This window comes from Emydura macquarii, unplaced genomic scaffold, assembly GCF_026122565.2.
Source record: "Emydura macquarii macquarii isolate MOO-44397 ecotype Brisbane River unplaced genomic scaffold, CSIRO-AGI_Emac_v2 contig_1119, whole genome shotgun sequence".
In the NCBI taxonomy this organism is placed as follows: domain Eukaryota; kingdom Metazoa; phylum Chordata; order Testudines; family Chelidae; genus Emydura; species Emydura macquarii.
Genome location: NW_027131256.1, coordinates 20,505,141 through 20,521,979, shown reverse-complemented (window position 1 = coordinate 20,521,979; position 16,839 = coordinate 20,505,141). Strand labels below are relative to the sequence as shown.

General features: G+C 40.4%; 1 protein-coding gene across 3 annotated transcripts in view; it reads left to right on the top strand.

The window, feature by feature from the left end:
• Positions 1-16,839, top strand: part of POU2F1 (POU class 2 homeobox 1) — a 186,410-nt gene that overhangs the window by 75,672 nt on the left and 93,899 nt on the right. For all 3 annotated transcript variants that reach the window (XM_067546284.1, XM_067546285.1, XM_067546283.1), the window contains exon 2: positions 10,929-10,994. In XM_067546284.1, the coding sequence (XP_067402385.1) occupies positions 10,937-10,994 (58 nt within the window). In that variant the 5' untranslated portion in view covers positions 10,929-10,936. The remainder of the gene's footprint in view (positions 1-10,928; positions 10,995-16,839) is intronic.

The following is a 16,839-nucleotide window of genomic DNA, read 5'->3' as shown; positions in this document are numbered from 1 at the left end:
TATTTGACTGTATGTAGAATTCAAGTTTCACAAGCAAGTAGTTTTAAGGGGAAGAGGGACCCAAACACACATTGGAATAAAATTTAAAAAAGATGTCTCTAACCCAGTGGACCTTAAACTTTTTATGTCATGCCTTCCCCTCTTATCCATAATGGAATCTATCCACGCTCCCCTTCCTCCCCATCCCCAGGAGCTGCAGTCATGACTTCAAGTCAGGGTCCAGGGTCGTGGCTGGGAACCGAGACTGGAGCTGCAGCCACAGCTATGGCCAGGAGCTGGGGCCGGGGCTGAACCTGGGGCTAGGGCTGGGTGGCGCTTCATCCCTTTTCCCCTTGGGGGCTGGCCCGGGCCCCACCCCGAATATTCCTCTAAGTTGCCCTGAGGTACGTCCCACCATTGCGCTAACCATTCGCAATTTTGTCTTCAAATTTTTTTAGAAAAAATGTTGTACACCTTTAGAGTAACCACAAAAATACGCTTGTGTGCACATTTACAAGGGGAGTGAATATAGGGTTTAATCATAGAAACCTTGTTACAATCTTCAAGTATGAAGCTGCTGGTTGAGTGATTCCATATTCATGTAATTTTTTACCTTAAAACTCAGCTTGACCAACTTTCTTCATGCAGAAAAAGGTTGGGTGCTACTGTGAAAATATACAGTTCTAGATAAACAAAACAAACCCAGTGTTGTTATTGACCATTGTAGTATTCGGTGTTTTTTCTTAATGTCTCAGTTCCTAGAGTCAGTGATTACATAAGAATTTCAGTTCTCATTTTAAAAAAATAGGTAAATTTCTAGCCACCATAGTTGTGGAGAAAAGCTTGAAATGTGATATGAGTATAACTGAAACTCCCAGAAATCAGAAGGTAAAAATAAAAAGAATCCAATATTTATTATTTTATAAAATGTCAAGATTTTTAAGCCAGTCTCATGACTTTTCAACTGGACTCATTATTTTTGAATGCTTGACGTTGACAGTACTTTGAATTTGCTAAGCTTGTTCTGGAAATCTGGTTCTTTAGCTATGGCTACACTTAAGTCGACGTAAGTTCTGATACTCAAGGGTGTGAATTAGCCACCCCCCCTAAGCGATATAATTCATGCCCAGCTGAAGCACTGATGCAGAGCTTCTCCCACCAACAGAGCTATCACCGCTTGCAGGGGCTGAAGTAATTAAGCCAACAGGCAAGCTCTCTCCCTTTGGTTTAGAGAGGCTACACTAGAGAGCTTATGGCAGCGCAGCTGCACCGATGCAGTTATTTACAACAGTGGGTTTTGCTGGCATAGCTAGGTGGCAAGAGGATGTGGTTTTTTCACACCCCAACAGGCAGACAACTATACTGACAAAACTTTGTAGTGTAGACCTGCTCTTAGCCCTGGTTTACACATGCAAGTTGTACTGACAACTGTCGGTTAGGGGTGTGATTTTTGTTTTGTTTTTGTTTTTGTTTTTACTGATTACAGTTAAACCAGTACAAACCCTAGTGTAGATGCAACTATACTAATGTATTTCCCCCCTTCCTATACAAGAATAACTGTAGTCGTGTTAAGCACCGTTATAACGATAACTGTGACCATGTTGGTTAGCAGTTGTACTGTACAGGTATAGTTAAAGCAGTACAACTTTCTAATATAGATATCCTTACTTTTCTTAATTTTCTTGAAATGTGGTATGTGCATGAATTTTGAAGGATATTTAACTACATGGAAAGTTTGAAGTGAGTTGTGTTTGAGCTAATCAAGGTGATAGAAAAATTAGACACAAATTACAAATTTTAAATCATAGCAAGTTTGACCTGTAACTCTAACAGATCATTTTATTTGACTTCTGCAGAAAACTGCTCTTCAGTCTTTAGCTCTTTAGTTTAGAGTAAACTTAAGGCTTATCTACACTAGCACTTATGCTGGCAAAACATTTGTCGCTCAGGGGTGTGAAAAAAACATATCCCTGAGCAACATAAGTTTTGCCAGCATAAGCTCTTCTGTGGATAGCGCTATATTGGCGAGAGACGCTCTCCCACCGACATAGTTACTGTAGCTTGTTTAGATGGTTTTATTATATTGGCAGGAGAGCTCTCTGCCGTCAATATAATGCGGCTACACAAGTGCTCTTACAGTGGCACAGCTGTACTGATACAGCTGTGCTGCTCTAAGTTTTAAGTGTAGACTAGCCCTTAGGGCTGTCTATACTACAGGTGTTACAGTACTGCCGTTATACCTCTGTAACACCATCGTGTAGACATTTGCTATAGCGATGGAAGGGGCTTTTCTGTCAATGTAAGTAATCCACCCCTGAAGAGGCGGTAGCTAGGTTGATGGAAGAATTCCTAGTGTTGTTGACACCAGAGCTTAGGTCTACTTTAACTGTGTCTCGTGGTGTGAAATTTTCATGCCCCTGAGCAGTGTAGCCAGATCGGCTCAGTTTTAGGTGTAGACCAGGGCTTAACAATTTTTAGATCAAACCAGTTTTGCTAGCCAAAAGAAAGGGTTGGAGCTGAAATTAGAAGTTAGAATTACTAATTGTAATCTTAATTATGAAGAGATTATTGTTGGTCGTTGATTACTCTGGGGATTGAACTAACTTAAATAATGGTTTGTTTTGCTCAAGTGTTTTTTGTTTACAATATATTTTTAAAAAGTAACAGGAAATCTCATCACTTAATTTAAGGAATGGAAGTTTGAGGCCTCAAAATGTAGCTTTTTTTGTATTCTGATGTGATTTAGAGCCTAGTGCTGGATTCAACATATTACTCTTGAAGTATGCTGATGTGTTATGGTTAATACCATGCACCATTTCAAAGTAGGATTCACAGTACCCTGCTCAGGAGCGAGACTAATGTATTTCTGTCCTCAAGACTAATCTTTCAGTATTGTGGCAGAAAGTGTGCCTAGGATGTTTGTAAAGGTCACACTTGTCAAATAGAGATGCCTAACAGTAGAACTTCCTAGGGCATGTAATAAGTGACATTTTACTGATAGATCAAAACTTGTATGTATAAAAATGAAGATTCTTTTTTCCCCATAAATGCATGTGGGATGGGAGACCTTTGATAATAACTTTGCCTCTAATTCTGCCTAGTGAGTGTTGGATTTTTTTCACCATAAGAATGAAGAAGCCATTGAACACAAGGTGTGTTTAATGCTTTTTTTTCTACTTTATAACTATCTTGTTTGTTTTGTATTATTTATACAGTGCCATTGAGGAATGTATTGCTTTACAGACATCATGTGGTCTCTGCCCTAAGGAATTTACAGTCTAAATTAGGCATAACAGATGGCGAGACAGGGTAGGGGGAAGGATTAACCAGGAAAGTCCTGATTTGTTTTGTGCTGTGAAGTGAAATGGGAGAAGGTTACAGTTGTCCAGGTGAGAGAACCAGTCTTTGCAGTGATGACATATTGGAAATGATTTATTATGCTAGGAAAAGTGGTGTAACTTAATGTAGACATAACTTTAGAGGAAAGAGTGACAGGATTTGGAAAGGGTAATTTTATTTAGATCTAAATACAAAAAAAAAAAAAAAAAAGATGCCTGTTCACAACTCAGAGCATCAGGAAATCTGCAGTACCTCACCCCAAATATCATAACACCCAGGACTTCAGCCCTCTCCCCCAAGTGCTAGTAAACAGAAGGTTTCAGTAGCAAAAGGCAACTGATTCTTGCTATTTTTGACTAAGATGGTGTGTGAAAAGGCAAGGTAACAAAATTATCACTGGAGAATGGAGAGGTTCAGTTGAGATAATTTAGAAGGAAAGAAGAGTTCTGTTTTTGACATGTTTAGTTTGAGGAGGAGATAACTGAGGTCTTGTCTTCACTAGTAAGTTAACAATATTTGAGAGAAGTATATTGTGTTATCTTGACCCCTTGTACTCACACACAAACCCTTTGTGTGTGATGATAGTAATGCAAGTTGGCTGACACAACCGAGAATATGGAGCAGACCTTGACTGAGCCTCCCTTGTCAACTGCCAATATAACGTGTGTGGCATGGACACAGGCTAGTCTGTGACACACCAACCTAGGGGCACTAATCCTAATGCCTTCCCACAATATGCCAGGCACCCCACCCATGTGTCTTCCGTTTCCTGACTAGGAGTTGCCGTTTATTGCATATATGCCTGCTCAGCATTTATTCCCCCTTTCATATGCAGCTTCTAATATCAGCTCCTGAACTCATCCGTCTCTGATACAGAGCGCCATTCTTTGAGAATGGTCCCAAAAAGAGCAATCTCACTGTGCTGGTGACTGGCCATAGACTGGTCGACACCAGAAATGGCTTTCTTTAATGAGTTACTGGTGCCATGCCATTTCTGCCCAGGATCCCCAGATGGATAGTTCTTCCACAATACTTATTGCAAAAACATTCAGAGAATAGCACCGTTTACTTTGAAACTTTCTGAACCATGGGGTTTGCCCCCAGAAGTCTTAGCGTCACATAGGAGCAAGTAGATCACCACTGTGGACACAAACATTACAGTAACCTATTCAACACTTGACTGTTAGTTTGTAGCAGGGATGCTGTCCCTTGTGAATCTGTGGCATGGGCATACCCTGAGAGTTAGGCAGAGAAGAGAGCCTGAACAGAGGGAGAGTCCAGAGTGGAAATAAATTTGAGTCATTAGCACAGGACTGGCAAGAAAAATTTCTCTTTGGTGTGGAGGGGTGGGATTTGAATTTTACTTCATAAAGGAAAGAGAAGAGCAACCAATTAAAGAACTACCTTTTCCGCTACAAATTCATATAAATTTGTATCTGAAAGTGGCCATCACTGCATTCATCTAGTATTGGTCATTGCTTCATCTATTCCTGAATAGAAAATGAGCTGCTGAGTGTTCACATCCAGCCTATGCATTTAACCACTTGATCCATAGAGACATACCTTGCTCTTGCTGTCTTGGAAATTGGATTTTGTGTTTTATATCAGAGATTTTATTTAATAGATGTGGTCTAAAGTTGTGGTTCTCTGTACGTTCATTCTGTGGACCACTTTGTAAGAAATATCTTTCATGGACCATGACCACTTCCAGTCTCCACTCCCTCTTTGCTTGGGTCTCAAAACATTTAATTCTGTGGACTGCCAGGCAAGATTCCGCCAATCACTGGCGGTCCAAGAACCACAACCCTGAATAAGTATCCACCTCCTAGAATCTGAGCTCCAGAGTAAGCCTTATTTTGCTCTCAGTTTATGTGTGTAGAATGGATTAGTAGTTTTTACTTGGAAATCATTTGAAAGTATAAAAATATATCTATTTGCAACTTCACTTGGGATAGATTAGTGGGTGTCAAATGTTACACAATACTTGACATATACACTGCTTTTAATCTAGCATTGCAAAGGGATTAGCAGATAATGAATCATGAGGCTTTTTTGACTGTTTAAAAATAATTGTGCTGCTTCCTTGCCCCTAATGTTGCCCTCAGGTTTTGAGTGGGACCATCTTGTGACAGTTCATGTTAACATTTGGAAAACTCCACATGGATGTGCAAACACCAGGCTGACAGCTCTGTGTTGAGTTCCTACCTTGCTAATTGTTTTCTTGGATTATTTGGATGGTGTAGAAAGCTTTTTCCAAATCCCCTTTATTACTGAAGTTATTGTTGCCAGCAGGAATAAGATTAAAGGTGCTTAAATCTGTAGAGTTGTTTCTAATTTGTACATGTCATTTCAGTGGCATTTTAACAGAACTCTTTCCCCTCCCTGCTCCACTAGTACTGTGCTTGAGTTAGGTCTGAGACGCCAACCTATTGGAAGAAATTTCATTTTGTTCCCTAATTATTATGCTGGCACTTGGGAGATAATTTTTCCCTTCATGCACTGCCAATTAATATGCAAATGAGCTGATAAATATTTATACCATGATTTAAATTATGCAGGGAACGCTTTCAGTGTACTCTGCAAATGAATTGTTCATGGACTTCAAAGTGCTGGCTGCTGTGCTAACGAGGGGAGATTTGCATAAGGCCCTAATCAGGCGCATACTGATTAAGCTTCATTATGGAAACTGCCAGCTGCAATCTTTGTTTCTATTTTATTACAAAAAGGGGAACTTTTCACGCTTCAGTCGCCTTGACAATGTCAGACACAGCTAGTAGGAGAGACTGAAACTCCACAGAGCAACTGAAGTGTCCCTGTTCAGTTGAAGATTGCTATGGTGTACCTGAAGTTGTATTTCTCCCCCTCACCCCAACTCCTTTTCTTGTTCTGTTGAGAGCAGTAACATAAATTTGTTAGAAATAGTCTTCCCCCCCTTTTTTTCCCCGTTCCTTGGACTATCTGAACCGTAGAGGATTTCACAGCAATGTTGGACTGCAGTGACTACGTTCTAGGTGGGTACCAGCTCTGCTCTTATAAGCATTTAATATGGAAGTAGAGGGTGTGAGGTTGACTATGCATAGAGGCTTAGTCATATATGCAGGGACTGCAGACGACATTTTAAAGCTGGAGCTCACCATTGAGCTTCAGTGAGTAAGTGCCTCCCTGCTATTCCTTTTTTTCTTTTTTCCCCCTGGTCAGGAGAATTGTACTTCTTTGCATTGGAAAAATAGATTTGCTCTTGGGTTTGGGTGACATTTTTTGCTTTAGGGATTTTATTCTGTGAAGCATTTGGATTCTGACAGACATCGAGACGAAGAACTTGAATTGCAGATCCATGTGTTCTTACTTTTTTTATATATATATTTTTAAAAACAAAACAGTTCCAATTTCAAACCACTTACTTGTATGAACTCTTACCATAGCCGGTAGTGTGTGGTTTTTGACATAATAGCAAGGTTTCTTCTTGTATAATGGAAAATAGGGTGGAGTTCACAGTTGTTGCCATTGATACCAATATAAGCTATGCTTAAGGTACCTGGATAATCCCTTAGCAGTCTGTCTTGTACTCATATTTCATCACTTTTCTATATTTTAAGTTATTTATAATAATTGCTTGTTGTTTTGCAATAGACAATGTTTTATTTTCGGAGCTCTGAATTCCACACATTGAGTCTGAGTATTTCCTTTTTGGTTCTATAATAAAAGGTATAACTGGACCGTAGTCTGATGTTTTTAAGCAGACGTCTGAACATGCACATTTCCAGATATGCAGCAGTTACAAATGAATCACTCACTCAGACTTACAAGTGACCCATTTGGTGTTTTGCTGGCATTGAGGAATTCCTCTCAACTGTTTGCCAGGGAGTTATTTATGCTGGTTCTGATGGAGTATTGGGGCAGTTTCCCTTGAATGGGTGTGAGGGGAAACAGCATGTGACATTCTGTATTAAGATGATTTTACATGTACATATTGCTTAATTTCCAATTTAGCTAACACTCCAGTCTGGTGCACCCTCTGCTTTTTAGTTTTTCTGAATACCTTTTGAAATATCAGAGGGGCAGTGAAAGCCTGGCACAGTAGTTCCTTGTGTTACACTCAAGCTCTGCTGTCAGAGTACCAAGATGAATGTAAAAGCTCCAAGTTTGATTTCAGTCATGCACCTGCAGTTTTCGATCCTTCCTTCTATGCTTGAAGTTTAAGTTTTTAGATGATATTGACAGAAATTTGCACCCCAGGGCTTTTATTTAAAACTCAAGAAAGGTATAAAGAAGGGGGGAAGTTGAGAGGGAAGGAAGATGTTAGCATCCTTATTTTTTAATTGCAAAGGAAATTTTTTCGAGTATCTACAAATCAAGTACATTATTGTAGGTCTTTGTGCCCTACAGATAAATATGTATTGTGCTAATAGCAGTATTGTGCTTCAGTTGCTATTTACATGTGGTGCTATTTACAATGGACCCACTGGAGTTCTTGACCTTTTATGTGCAAAATAAACACAGAATAATCACCCTCCACACACACCCCAAGGTTTTGTTCAGGCTGATGAAGTAGTAATGAAGGGGCACAATCTTTTTCATAGTGTGGACCACAGCTTAACAGAGAGATGATCTTATGACTTCTGCCTCATCCACTTGTGATCATGCTGACCAACATCTTTCCCATTTATGAACTCATAACATTCCCTGTATCCAGGACTTGAAAACTTACCCAATACCTACTAACACCAGGCTGCCATGAGGTTGAAATACACTGGTATCCCAAGTCCTCTTGTTTAGTCTCCTAGAGGTCAACCATTCAGCATTACTTGGATCAAAGACTCCGGTCTCCTGCTGGCTAAAATCAGAGCCTACAATTAATGCTAATTGCCATTTCCCATGCTTTTACTCAACAAATTTAGTGCTGGATAGTGCCCTGTCCAAGTAAATCCATATATGCTGGTCCTACACACAGACCTATCTGCTAGGGGTGGACCATACCAACAGCTCTTTGCTATAGTGTCAGTGAATAGAGGTTTCCCTCTTCCAGAAACTGACACCAGCACACCAAGGGGAGTTATAGCCTGAAGGAGCCAGATCCCAACCAATTTGTAGACCAGTGGCAGTAGAACCTCTGCCGGCCACCTAGCAGAGGGCTCTTTTATTGGGATGGAGGTGTTGTTGACCATACTTCACCAATTTGATGGCTGTGCGGGGAAGAAAGAGGGAGGAGCTAGAAGGAGCTCTCCATCCACATCCATAGAGCTTTCTACTGGGATAGTTGACTAAGAGCCCTCTGCTGGAGTGTTCTCTCTCCTCATACCCATTGCATCAAAAGCTGGACTGATATATTCCTGTTTCAGGAGATGGAGATGGTGCAAGACACATTCACACCAGTGCTCCCTACTCTTCCTGACAGTGGGAGCCGAGCCTCTCCTGGCCACTCTGAGGCAGTGCCACCTCCCACCATCTCCAGTAACACTGGCACTGGATGTGTGTTGACCAGCTCAGGCAGACATGACTGCATCCATTATACTTGGCTCACATTTGAAAGGTTTAAGATCAACCATAAAGACTAGAATTTATGTCCCCCGTCTCCCTCCGCCCACCAAAAAAAACCCCCAAAAAACAAAAATTGAGATTCTGTAGAAGCCAATGCCCCTCACTTGGGAAAGGTTCCTATTTGTTATAGGTGACTGGATTTTTCAAGCCTTACCTAGGTTAACTACAACAATTATTTACATGGAAAAGTTACATCAGGAAAGTTATTGATGTCATTAATTCAGCTAAAAATACTTCTGACTTAAAAAAAACAAACCCAAAAAACTACTCACTCACTGTTTGTTTTTGCTCTTCACTTAACTTCCTCCTTCCTGTCTCTCCCCTTCAACCCTACATATGCTTTTCTGCTGCCTGGTCTGCTTGTTTTCCTTTCTTCCCACACAAGCTTTCCTATGGCTTGGTTCCCTTCTTACTCACACAGCTGGATATGCTGCCCAGCTCTGCCCATTCTTTCTCCTGCTCCTCTGGGTATGCCTTTCCTGTTGCTGACTGGCGTTTTCAGTGTCAATGGTAGCTGTGATATCTGAGGGTGACTTCTTCTTATAGAAACAGATAGGCTGGCTTCTTTTCATTATTTCCAGCTGCTTTTATAGGCCACGAGGCAACAAAGAACCTGTACACCTGTAGAAGCAACTGGAGCAAGGTAGAGCAGCTAGTGGCAATGGCCAGCCCTCTACAGACCATTGATCAGTGGATCATAGTTTGAAACCACTGCTTTAATGAAAACCCATTACAGAAGCAACCCTCTTAAACACCCATCAAAAGAACACCCTGAATCAAAAGATTTATTTTGAGCTAATTGAGGATGGAGGATCTGTTTAAGGATTTGCCTGTTTTTCTCTGTACAAATTATTTCATTTAACCACTTGACATAGTCTGTCATGTTTTGTCTTGTGTCTAAAATGTGAGATGCTGAGGTTAGAAGCAAGAAATGAGAAGGCTGTGAGTTGGAGTTGATAGTGTGAGCAGCTGTTAAGTACTTGAAGAAACTGTATTCTATACCTGCCACCTGGGAAGGCTTTCTGCCTTCACCATATTTAGATTTCAAAGGATCAGATTTTTACTGATAAATATTGGTAAATGTAGATTTCACCACACATACACAAACTGATGGAAAAAATATTTCTGTCGATAGTAATTGAAATTTATAGATTTGTAAGAAAGTAAGAAAAAAGCTGCTTGAGAATTTATTTGAGTTTGATTTGAGGATACTTAAGGATATTTACTTTTTATATTTTTATATATGATGTTGACAAATTGTGCTTTAGTGGTTATAAAGCTTTAACTTTGTGAACCTCAATATCTACTATCATTAAATAATTGTCTGACCCCTTCTTAAGCCCCCCAATAGTATCCTGCAACTGTGAAAATTTAAATTAATAAAGCTTTTTTATTTTTATCAAAAACCTCTGTTATCCATTAGTTATTTAAAAAAATAAAAATCAAATTCTGCCAAGCCTAACCGTATTAAACTGAAACTTGAAAATAAAGAGAACGCACTTTGAGACAGACCCACAGGGAAACTGGAGGAAGATCATAAAAAATAATTTAACACTGATGACATTCCTGTCAAGTAAAAAGCAGAACTAGATAAATGATATTTCTCCTTGTAGTGACTGAATTTCCTTATTTATTAACAACAAAATATATTTAGACATAGCATAAACCAGTATTTTTGAGTCTTTAAATGGCTGCTTTTTTCACCAGGCCTTTGCTTCTATAGTTGTTTCACAGTATTGTGCACCCTTGCCCTGCCAAGTCCTTTCTGTTGTTCTCTTAACACTTTCTTGTTTTGTATATGTGGCGGCTGAGGTTTATCTTTTTAAAACCATGGCGCAGTCCTTGATTGGAAGACTTACCATTACATCTCTTGGGTTCTGCCTCAGCATGGGGATATAGACTAGATGAGTTCTTGAAGTCTCTTCCAGCCCTACATGTCTGTGATCCCACCCGTGATCATCATCATTTTGTATGAGATATACACCATCCAGGCTTGTAATATTTTATACTTAGATGGCATCAGGATTTTCCACTCTATTACTTTATATCTCTTTACCTCTCTTTTAATGCAGACTCAAGAATGAACAATCCATCAGAAACCAGTAAACCACCAATGGAGAGTGGGGATGGGAACACAGGTAAGAAATGAGCATTTAGTGCTCATATCTGGCCTTCTGGGAGAATTGAATGGCTTTAAAAGGGAGAACCTCCTTTATCTGTGTATAAATACTTGGGCCGTTTTCTGTACATTTCTTGTGAGAGCTCTTTTTTTTTTTAGTCTCAGGGTGTGTTTACACTACAATTAGACACCTTGGCTGGCCTTTTCCAGCTGACTCAGGCTCATAGGGCTCGGACTGAGGGGCTGTTTAACTGCAGCTTAGATGTTTGGGCTTGGGCTGCTGCCTGAGCTCTGGGACCCTGTGAGATGGGAGGGTCCAGAGTTTGGGCAGCAGCCCAAGCCCAAACATCTACGGCGCAATTAAACAGCCCCTTAGCCAAAGTCAGCGGGTACAGGCCTGCCTCAGGTGTCTTAATTGCAATATAGACATATCCTTAAGGACTCCTGCTTGCCATTTAATACATTAACTACAGTATATTTAACTGTTCATTTATGCAAATCTTTGTCTCCTCACACACAATAATATTTTTCTCCCCTTTTGCAACATTTTACCTCCATAGAGAGCGAGGGTTGCTGGTAGGAGCTGATGTAGATTTTTGACACCTATTAGGTTCTTCTCCTCTATTTTCTCTAATACAGCAATCCTAGCACATTTTATGTAAGAGTTCCCCAAAGAGCTGTCTGTAGGTAATGGAGAGTGAAGAGTTCATTGTGTTATTTTAAAACTAAAATTGTATTAAAAACATAATTTAATTTTTTACCTTTAATTCGATTTTAAAAAATACTATTTTGTGCTACTAATTCCTTTCTAGATGTCATTTAACATACTAATTCTTTTTGGAAACAAGGAGTGGAAATTCTGAATTAAAAAGTAAATAGGATGAAATAACTCAGAATCAGTCTCTATCTACAGACAAGTCCAGGTTATGAATTAGAGGAAATTTTAATTGTAAGCGATCATTTCTCATTTCTTTTAGAGAAGTCTGGGTTCATTGTATGGGATAAACCATAATTCTTTCCCTTCACTTTCCTCAGTAACAATAAGAGTATACTTCTTTTATTTCAATCCTAGAAATTGTAATGAACCTGACAATGTGCAGCATTTTATGCTGTTGATTCTCTCCATGTTCTTTATGCAGGGCATTAATAACAAGACAACTAAGGGCAATTGAGTATTCCCTGTACTAAAAAGATTGATGGATGTTTTCCTGCCAATAGATGGAGGCAGTCAAAGTTTTTCAGCTTATTCACATATCTGTTCCCTGTTACTGCCTTTTCAGTTTTTGTAACTTCTACAATAGTGGCAATGCCAGAGTGAATCTAAATGTTTTTTTCCCTCCGTACATAAAAATAATCTGTTATGAATTTAAAAAACTCTCTAGTGTGGTTTAAAAGTTCTGTCCCTTTCAGATCATTTCAAGTGTCCCTACTTTGGAAATGTTAGGCTTTCTCTGGAGGACAGTGGTTCTAATTCTCCCTTTCCCCTCCAGAAGCTGGTGTGTGCAAGGCCTTAGGAGAATATGGTATTCTACTTTAGTCACAGCAACTTCCTGCCTACAGCATAGCCTTAGAGTAGAAAGAAAACACAGAAGTGGCAGATAAGATAGTTCAGTTGTGTGGAACAGGCAGAGTCAAATAGATGATCGTCTCTGGAGGGGTTAGATCCTATGGTAAACTGCTGGGTTATGGAGATGTATATGAATGTCTTTGCAACAGCATAAGGCTATAGTTTTTGTGCCTTCCTCATTTACGTGCCCTAATGATGGGAATCACTGTATTGTATGAGGCTGAACTTCATAAGTATCATCTCTAGTAAATTAAAATATTCTCTGAGCCGTTCATTTTAGGCTCATAATTTATAAACTCAGTGGGCAAGATGACAGAACCCTGAATTTTTAATGGCTGTCTGTATTAGGTCTCATTGTTTTTATGCTCACAAACCAGTGAAGCTAATAATTAGTAACATTTATGAACCATTTCTTCCAGGGCTCAAACACCTTACAGGCAGCACCAGTCAACTGGCAGATGTTAATCTCAGAGAGTTTTATTTTTATCACTTTCAGGGCTAAAAGAAGTGACAAACTCTGCTGGTTTCCCAGTGGAGCTTGTAACTCTCATGAGTTTCATGTATACACTGCCAGCAGATCTCTTAACCACAATGAATCATTGCTGTTTTTCTCTGAATCATTCGTGTATCAAAATCCTATGAGCTGATGGAGCTTGTAATTTTCATGACAGAAACAACTAAGGTGTATGGAATTTACATCTGGCAGAGCTTGTAACTTCAGAAAAAATGCAATAATTGTTGGTAAAGTTAACATACCTTGCAAGTTCTGTGAGACTAATAGCTAAGGTTCATGGAATTTAGAGAAGTGTTGTAGTTAGAAATTAGACAAATTGCAGTTCACGATACTTTAACCCTTTGGATCTTCATTGAGATCTCCTGCACAGACTACAATCTCAACAGAATGCCTAAAATAGATTCACCTTTTGGGGATCTCATGCAGGTTAATTTCAGCCTTGTGCCCGAATGGTACTGTAACTTTTAGTAGGGATCTCATACAAGTTTCTCAGGCACAAAAGGAGCTAATGGCTGCTGAAATTATGGAACTTGTGATGATCACTTGCCCTCAGGCTCTTCTGCAAACTTCTTTCCAAATCTCACTTCTTAACCCCAGTCATGACCAAGAAGACCAACTGGAAGTCCCCTGGAGGCTCTTGAGGGTAGAAAGAATAGCATGCCTCTGGGCATCTCTCCTCACCTCCTAGTCAGGCACATAATGGTAAATTGGGAGCCTTGTTTTGTCCACAAGGAGTGAGAGTGATATAAAATTTACTTGAGGTCTTAAGTCCAATTGACTTCTTTAATTAATGCCTTATATTTCCCAGTGTCTGCACTTTTGAAATAAAATAAATCATAGTTGAGGACTGACCTGGTTTTGATTATCCTTCCATTTAATTTAAACTGAATCAACTCCTGATCACTCAATCCAAAGTTATTTCCTATGACCAACCCTTCTGCTGGCCTTAATACCTTAAAACCAAGTCTAAAATTGCACCACCTTTTTTTGGTTCAGTGACAGTTTGAAGAAAGTTGTCACCTATTGCGTCCAGGAATAACTGAGCCCTTACCAGTATTGTATTCTCCAGTCTGGGTTTTTGTTTTCTTTTGTTTTTTGTTTTAGATTTTCCTCTTGACCAGATGTATAGAGAATCTAAGAAGATCAGCGCGCCATTGTGTTAGGCACTGTACAGACAAGTAGTAAGAGACAGTGCCTTCCCCAAAGGGGCTTACCACTAAGTAGGTAGGGCAGACAGAGGAAAGGAGAGAGAAGATAGTCATGTCCTTGATTCACAGGTGGGGAACTGAGATACAGAGGAAGTGACTTGCCTGAGGTCACACAGGAAGTCTGTGACAGAGCTGGGAATTGATCCCAGATCTTCTGAGACTCAGTCCAATGCTTTAATCACAAGACCTTTTTTTCCTCTTTACTTCCTCCTGTGTGATCAATGTGTATAATCAGAATAATTATCTAAATAGCAGAACACAATCTGAGATCACTGTGAATTATGGAAACTTAAAAATAGAAAAGAATTGTATCCTAAGGGGAGAAAAAGTGTTGGAAAGAGGAAGATGTAGGAATAAAATATACCCAAATGGCACCTCTTCCTCTGAATGTGTTGGGGACCAGAGAAATTGTCTTTGACCTGTCGGAATCTGAAACAGTGAAGATTATCGCAGGTGCATCTGTGATGTGATAATCAAGCAAGAGTAGTTTACATGGGAGATGCAGGAGTCTGACTTGTTGCATGATGTGTAGAGCCAATTCTGGACTGTGTTATCAAGCTAACTGTCTCAGTTTCTAGTTGGATTGGTTAGAGTAGCATTAACTGGGTAAAAGGATAGTCTTTGGACTTGGTGATTTCTTTACAGCTGTGCCAGAAAATGAATGTTCCAGCTATGGATTTCTCAGTATCCACAAAAATAAATTTTTCAGACTTTTTAGCCCTAGGGTATGTCTATACTGTTTTAAAACAAAATCATGGCAGTGAGTCTCTAAGCCCGTGACAACTTACTATCTCACAGGCCTCATACTACAGGGCTGGAGCCTGGGCGCAGAAACCCAACAAAGTGGGAGGGTCTGACAGCCCAGTCTGCAGCCCTCGTGAGACTGTCTACATTGCTATTTTTTAGCCCTAGTCAGTTGACCTAGGCTCCAAGACTTGCTGGCACAGGTTTGTTTGGTTTTTTGTTTTGGGTTTTTGGCAGTGTAGACATGCCCGCAGTCAAAGTAGATTCAGCACATTAGACCTAGGGCACCCTGGATTTACACAGCATTTTCCCCAACGTCTGGTCCACTGCTATTTTTAGCACACACAAACCAGGATGGCAGGGAGTCATTAGGAGACCCACCCACATCTTAGGGCACATGGGTGGAAAGATAGGATAGTAACTGCTATTGTTCAGAAGAATTGAGTCCCTGTCTGCTATCTAAGCAGCACAAGTTTTCCATGTTTAGCTCCTAAGCAAAGTAGAAGTTGGGACTCTCTGGTCCCTTCATGCCCCTTCTGGTCTCTTAATCTTCAAAATTCATGCCAGCTAAAATCCCATCTCACCAGCTGTCTCATAAACTTCTTGAGGTTCACAGGAATGGAGCCCCACTTTTAAGCACTTTAGGAGCAAGGCCCTTTGTACTCTACAAACTGGACTTAAAATCTGAGACAAGGTCCCACTTCCTCCCCCATCCTACTACTCCCTACCACGCCACACCCCACCCACCCTGTTTCTGTGGCAAATTGGAAATTCAGTAGCAGGCTCAGGTAAGGTCCTAGTATTCTTCCCAAAACCAGAACTGCATCCTAAAGAGAAGAGAAACAAGACTCCATACCCTACATGTCAAGAGTACTTCCAGTTTTTATTTGACTAAATCTAAGGTGTTTAGGAAGTTAGTAAGACTTTCTGTAGCTTTTTCCGCTCAGCAACTGTCTAAATGGATTAAGCAGTGCAGTGAGACGTTATATATTAGCTAGGGAGTCAGTACCTCAGAGTCTTGGAGCTCACTGTACCAGAGCTGAAGGCAGTATTAATGGGATGTCTCCATAATTATTTCATCTTAGAAAATAGTGGTACCCATAGAGTTGTCTCAGGTGTCCTCTGGAGTCTCGCCCTCATGGCACTGTATATAGGGCGCTGCCGACCCCCCACCTCTTCAGTTCCTTCTTACTGCCTGTGACGGTTGCTGGAACATTAGTCTTCTCTTGCTCAGCAAGCTCTTCCCCAATGGACTTTTTCATACATACCTGTAAATAGATAAGATTTAGCATTAGTAGTAATAGTTCATAGATTAATTAGAGTGGTTAGGATTCTGCTTATCAGGGCCTTTTCCCCTCTTTCCCCCGTCCCAGGGGCCAGGGCATGCCTCGATCCCCTGGCTTTAAGCTGTGCAGGGCCTGTAAGAAACGTATGCCAAGAAACAATCTACATTCAACCTGTTTGAAGGGTCTGGGAGAGATACCTTGGAGGAATCACTGCAAGATCTTCAGGGGTTTCTGCCCCAGAACCAAAAAGGAAAGAAGCCAGGGACTTAAATTTATCCTAATGGAGGCAGCTCTCTGACCCCTGGAGCAAAATCTGACAAAGCCAAGACCCATCACTTCGGCTTTGGTGTGGAGCACACCAGCATTGTAAGAGATATGGTGCTGAGGAATGACTATCTGCATAGAGACACTCGGTACAGGCATGCATCACTGGCATCGAGGGAGACTTCATGTGGAGAGACATGGCACTGCTCCCAATCCCTGGTTCCACATAAAAAGCAAAAGAAGACAGAAGGAACGCTCGCCGATGCTGAAAATATCTGGAC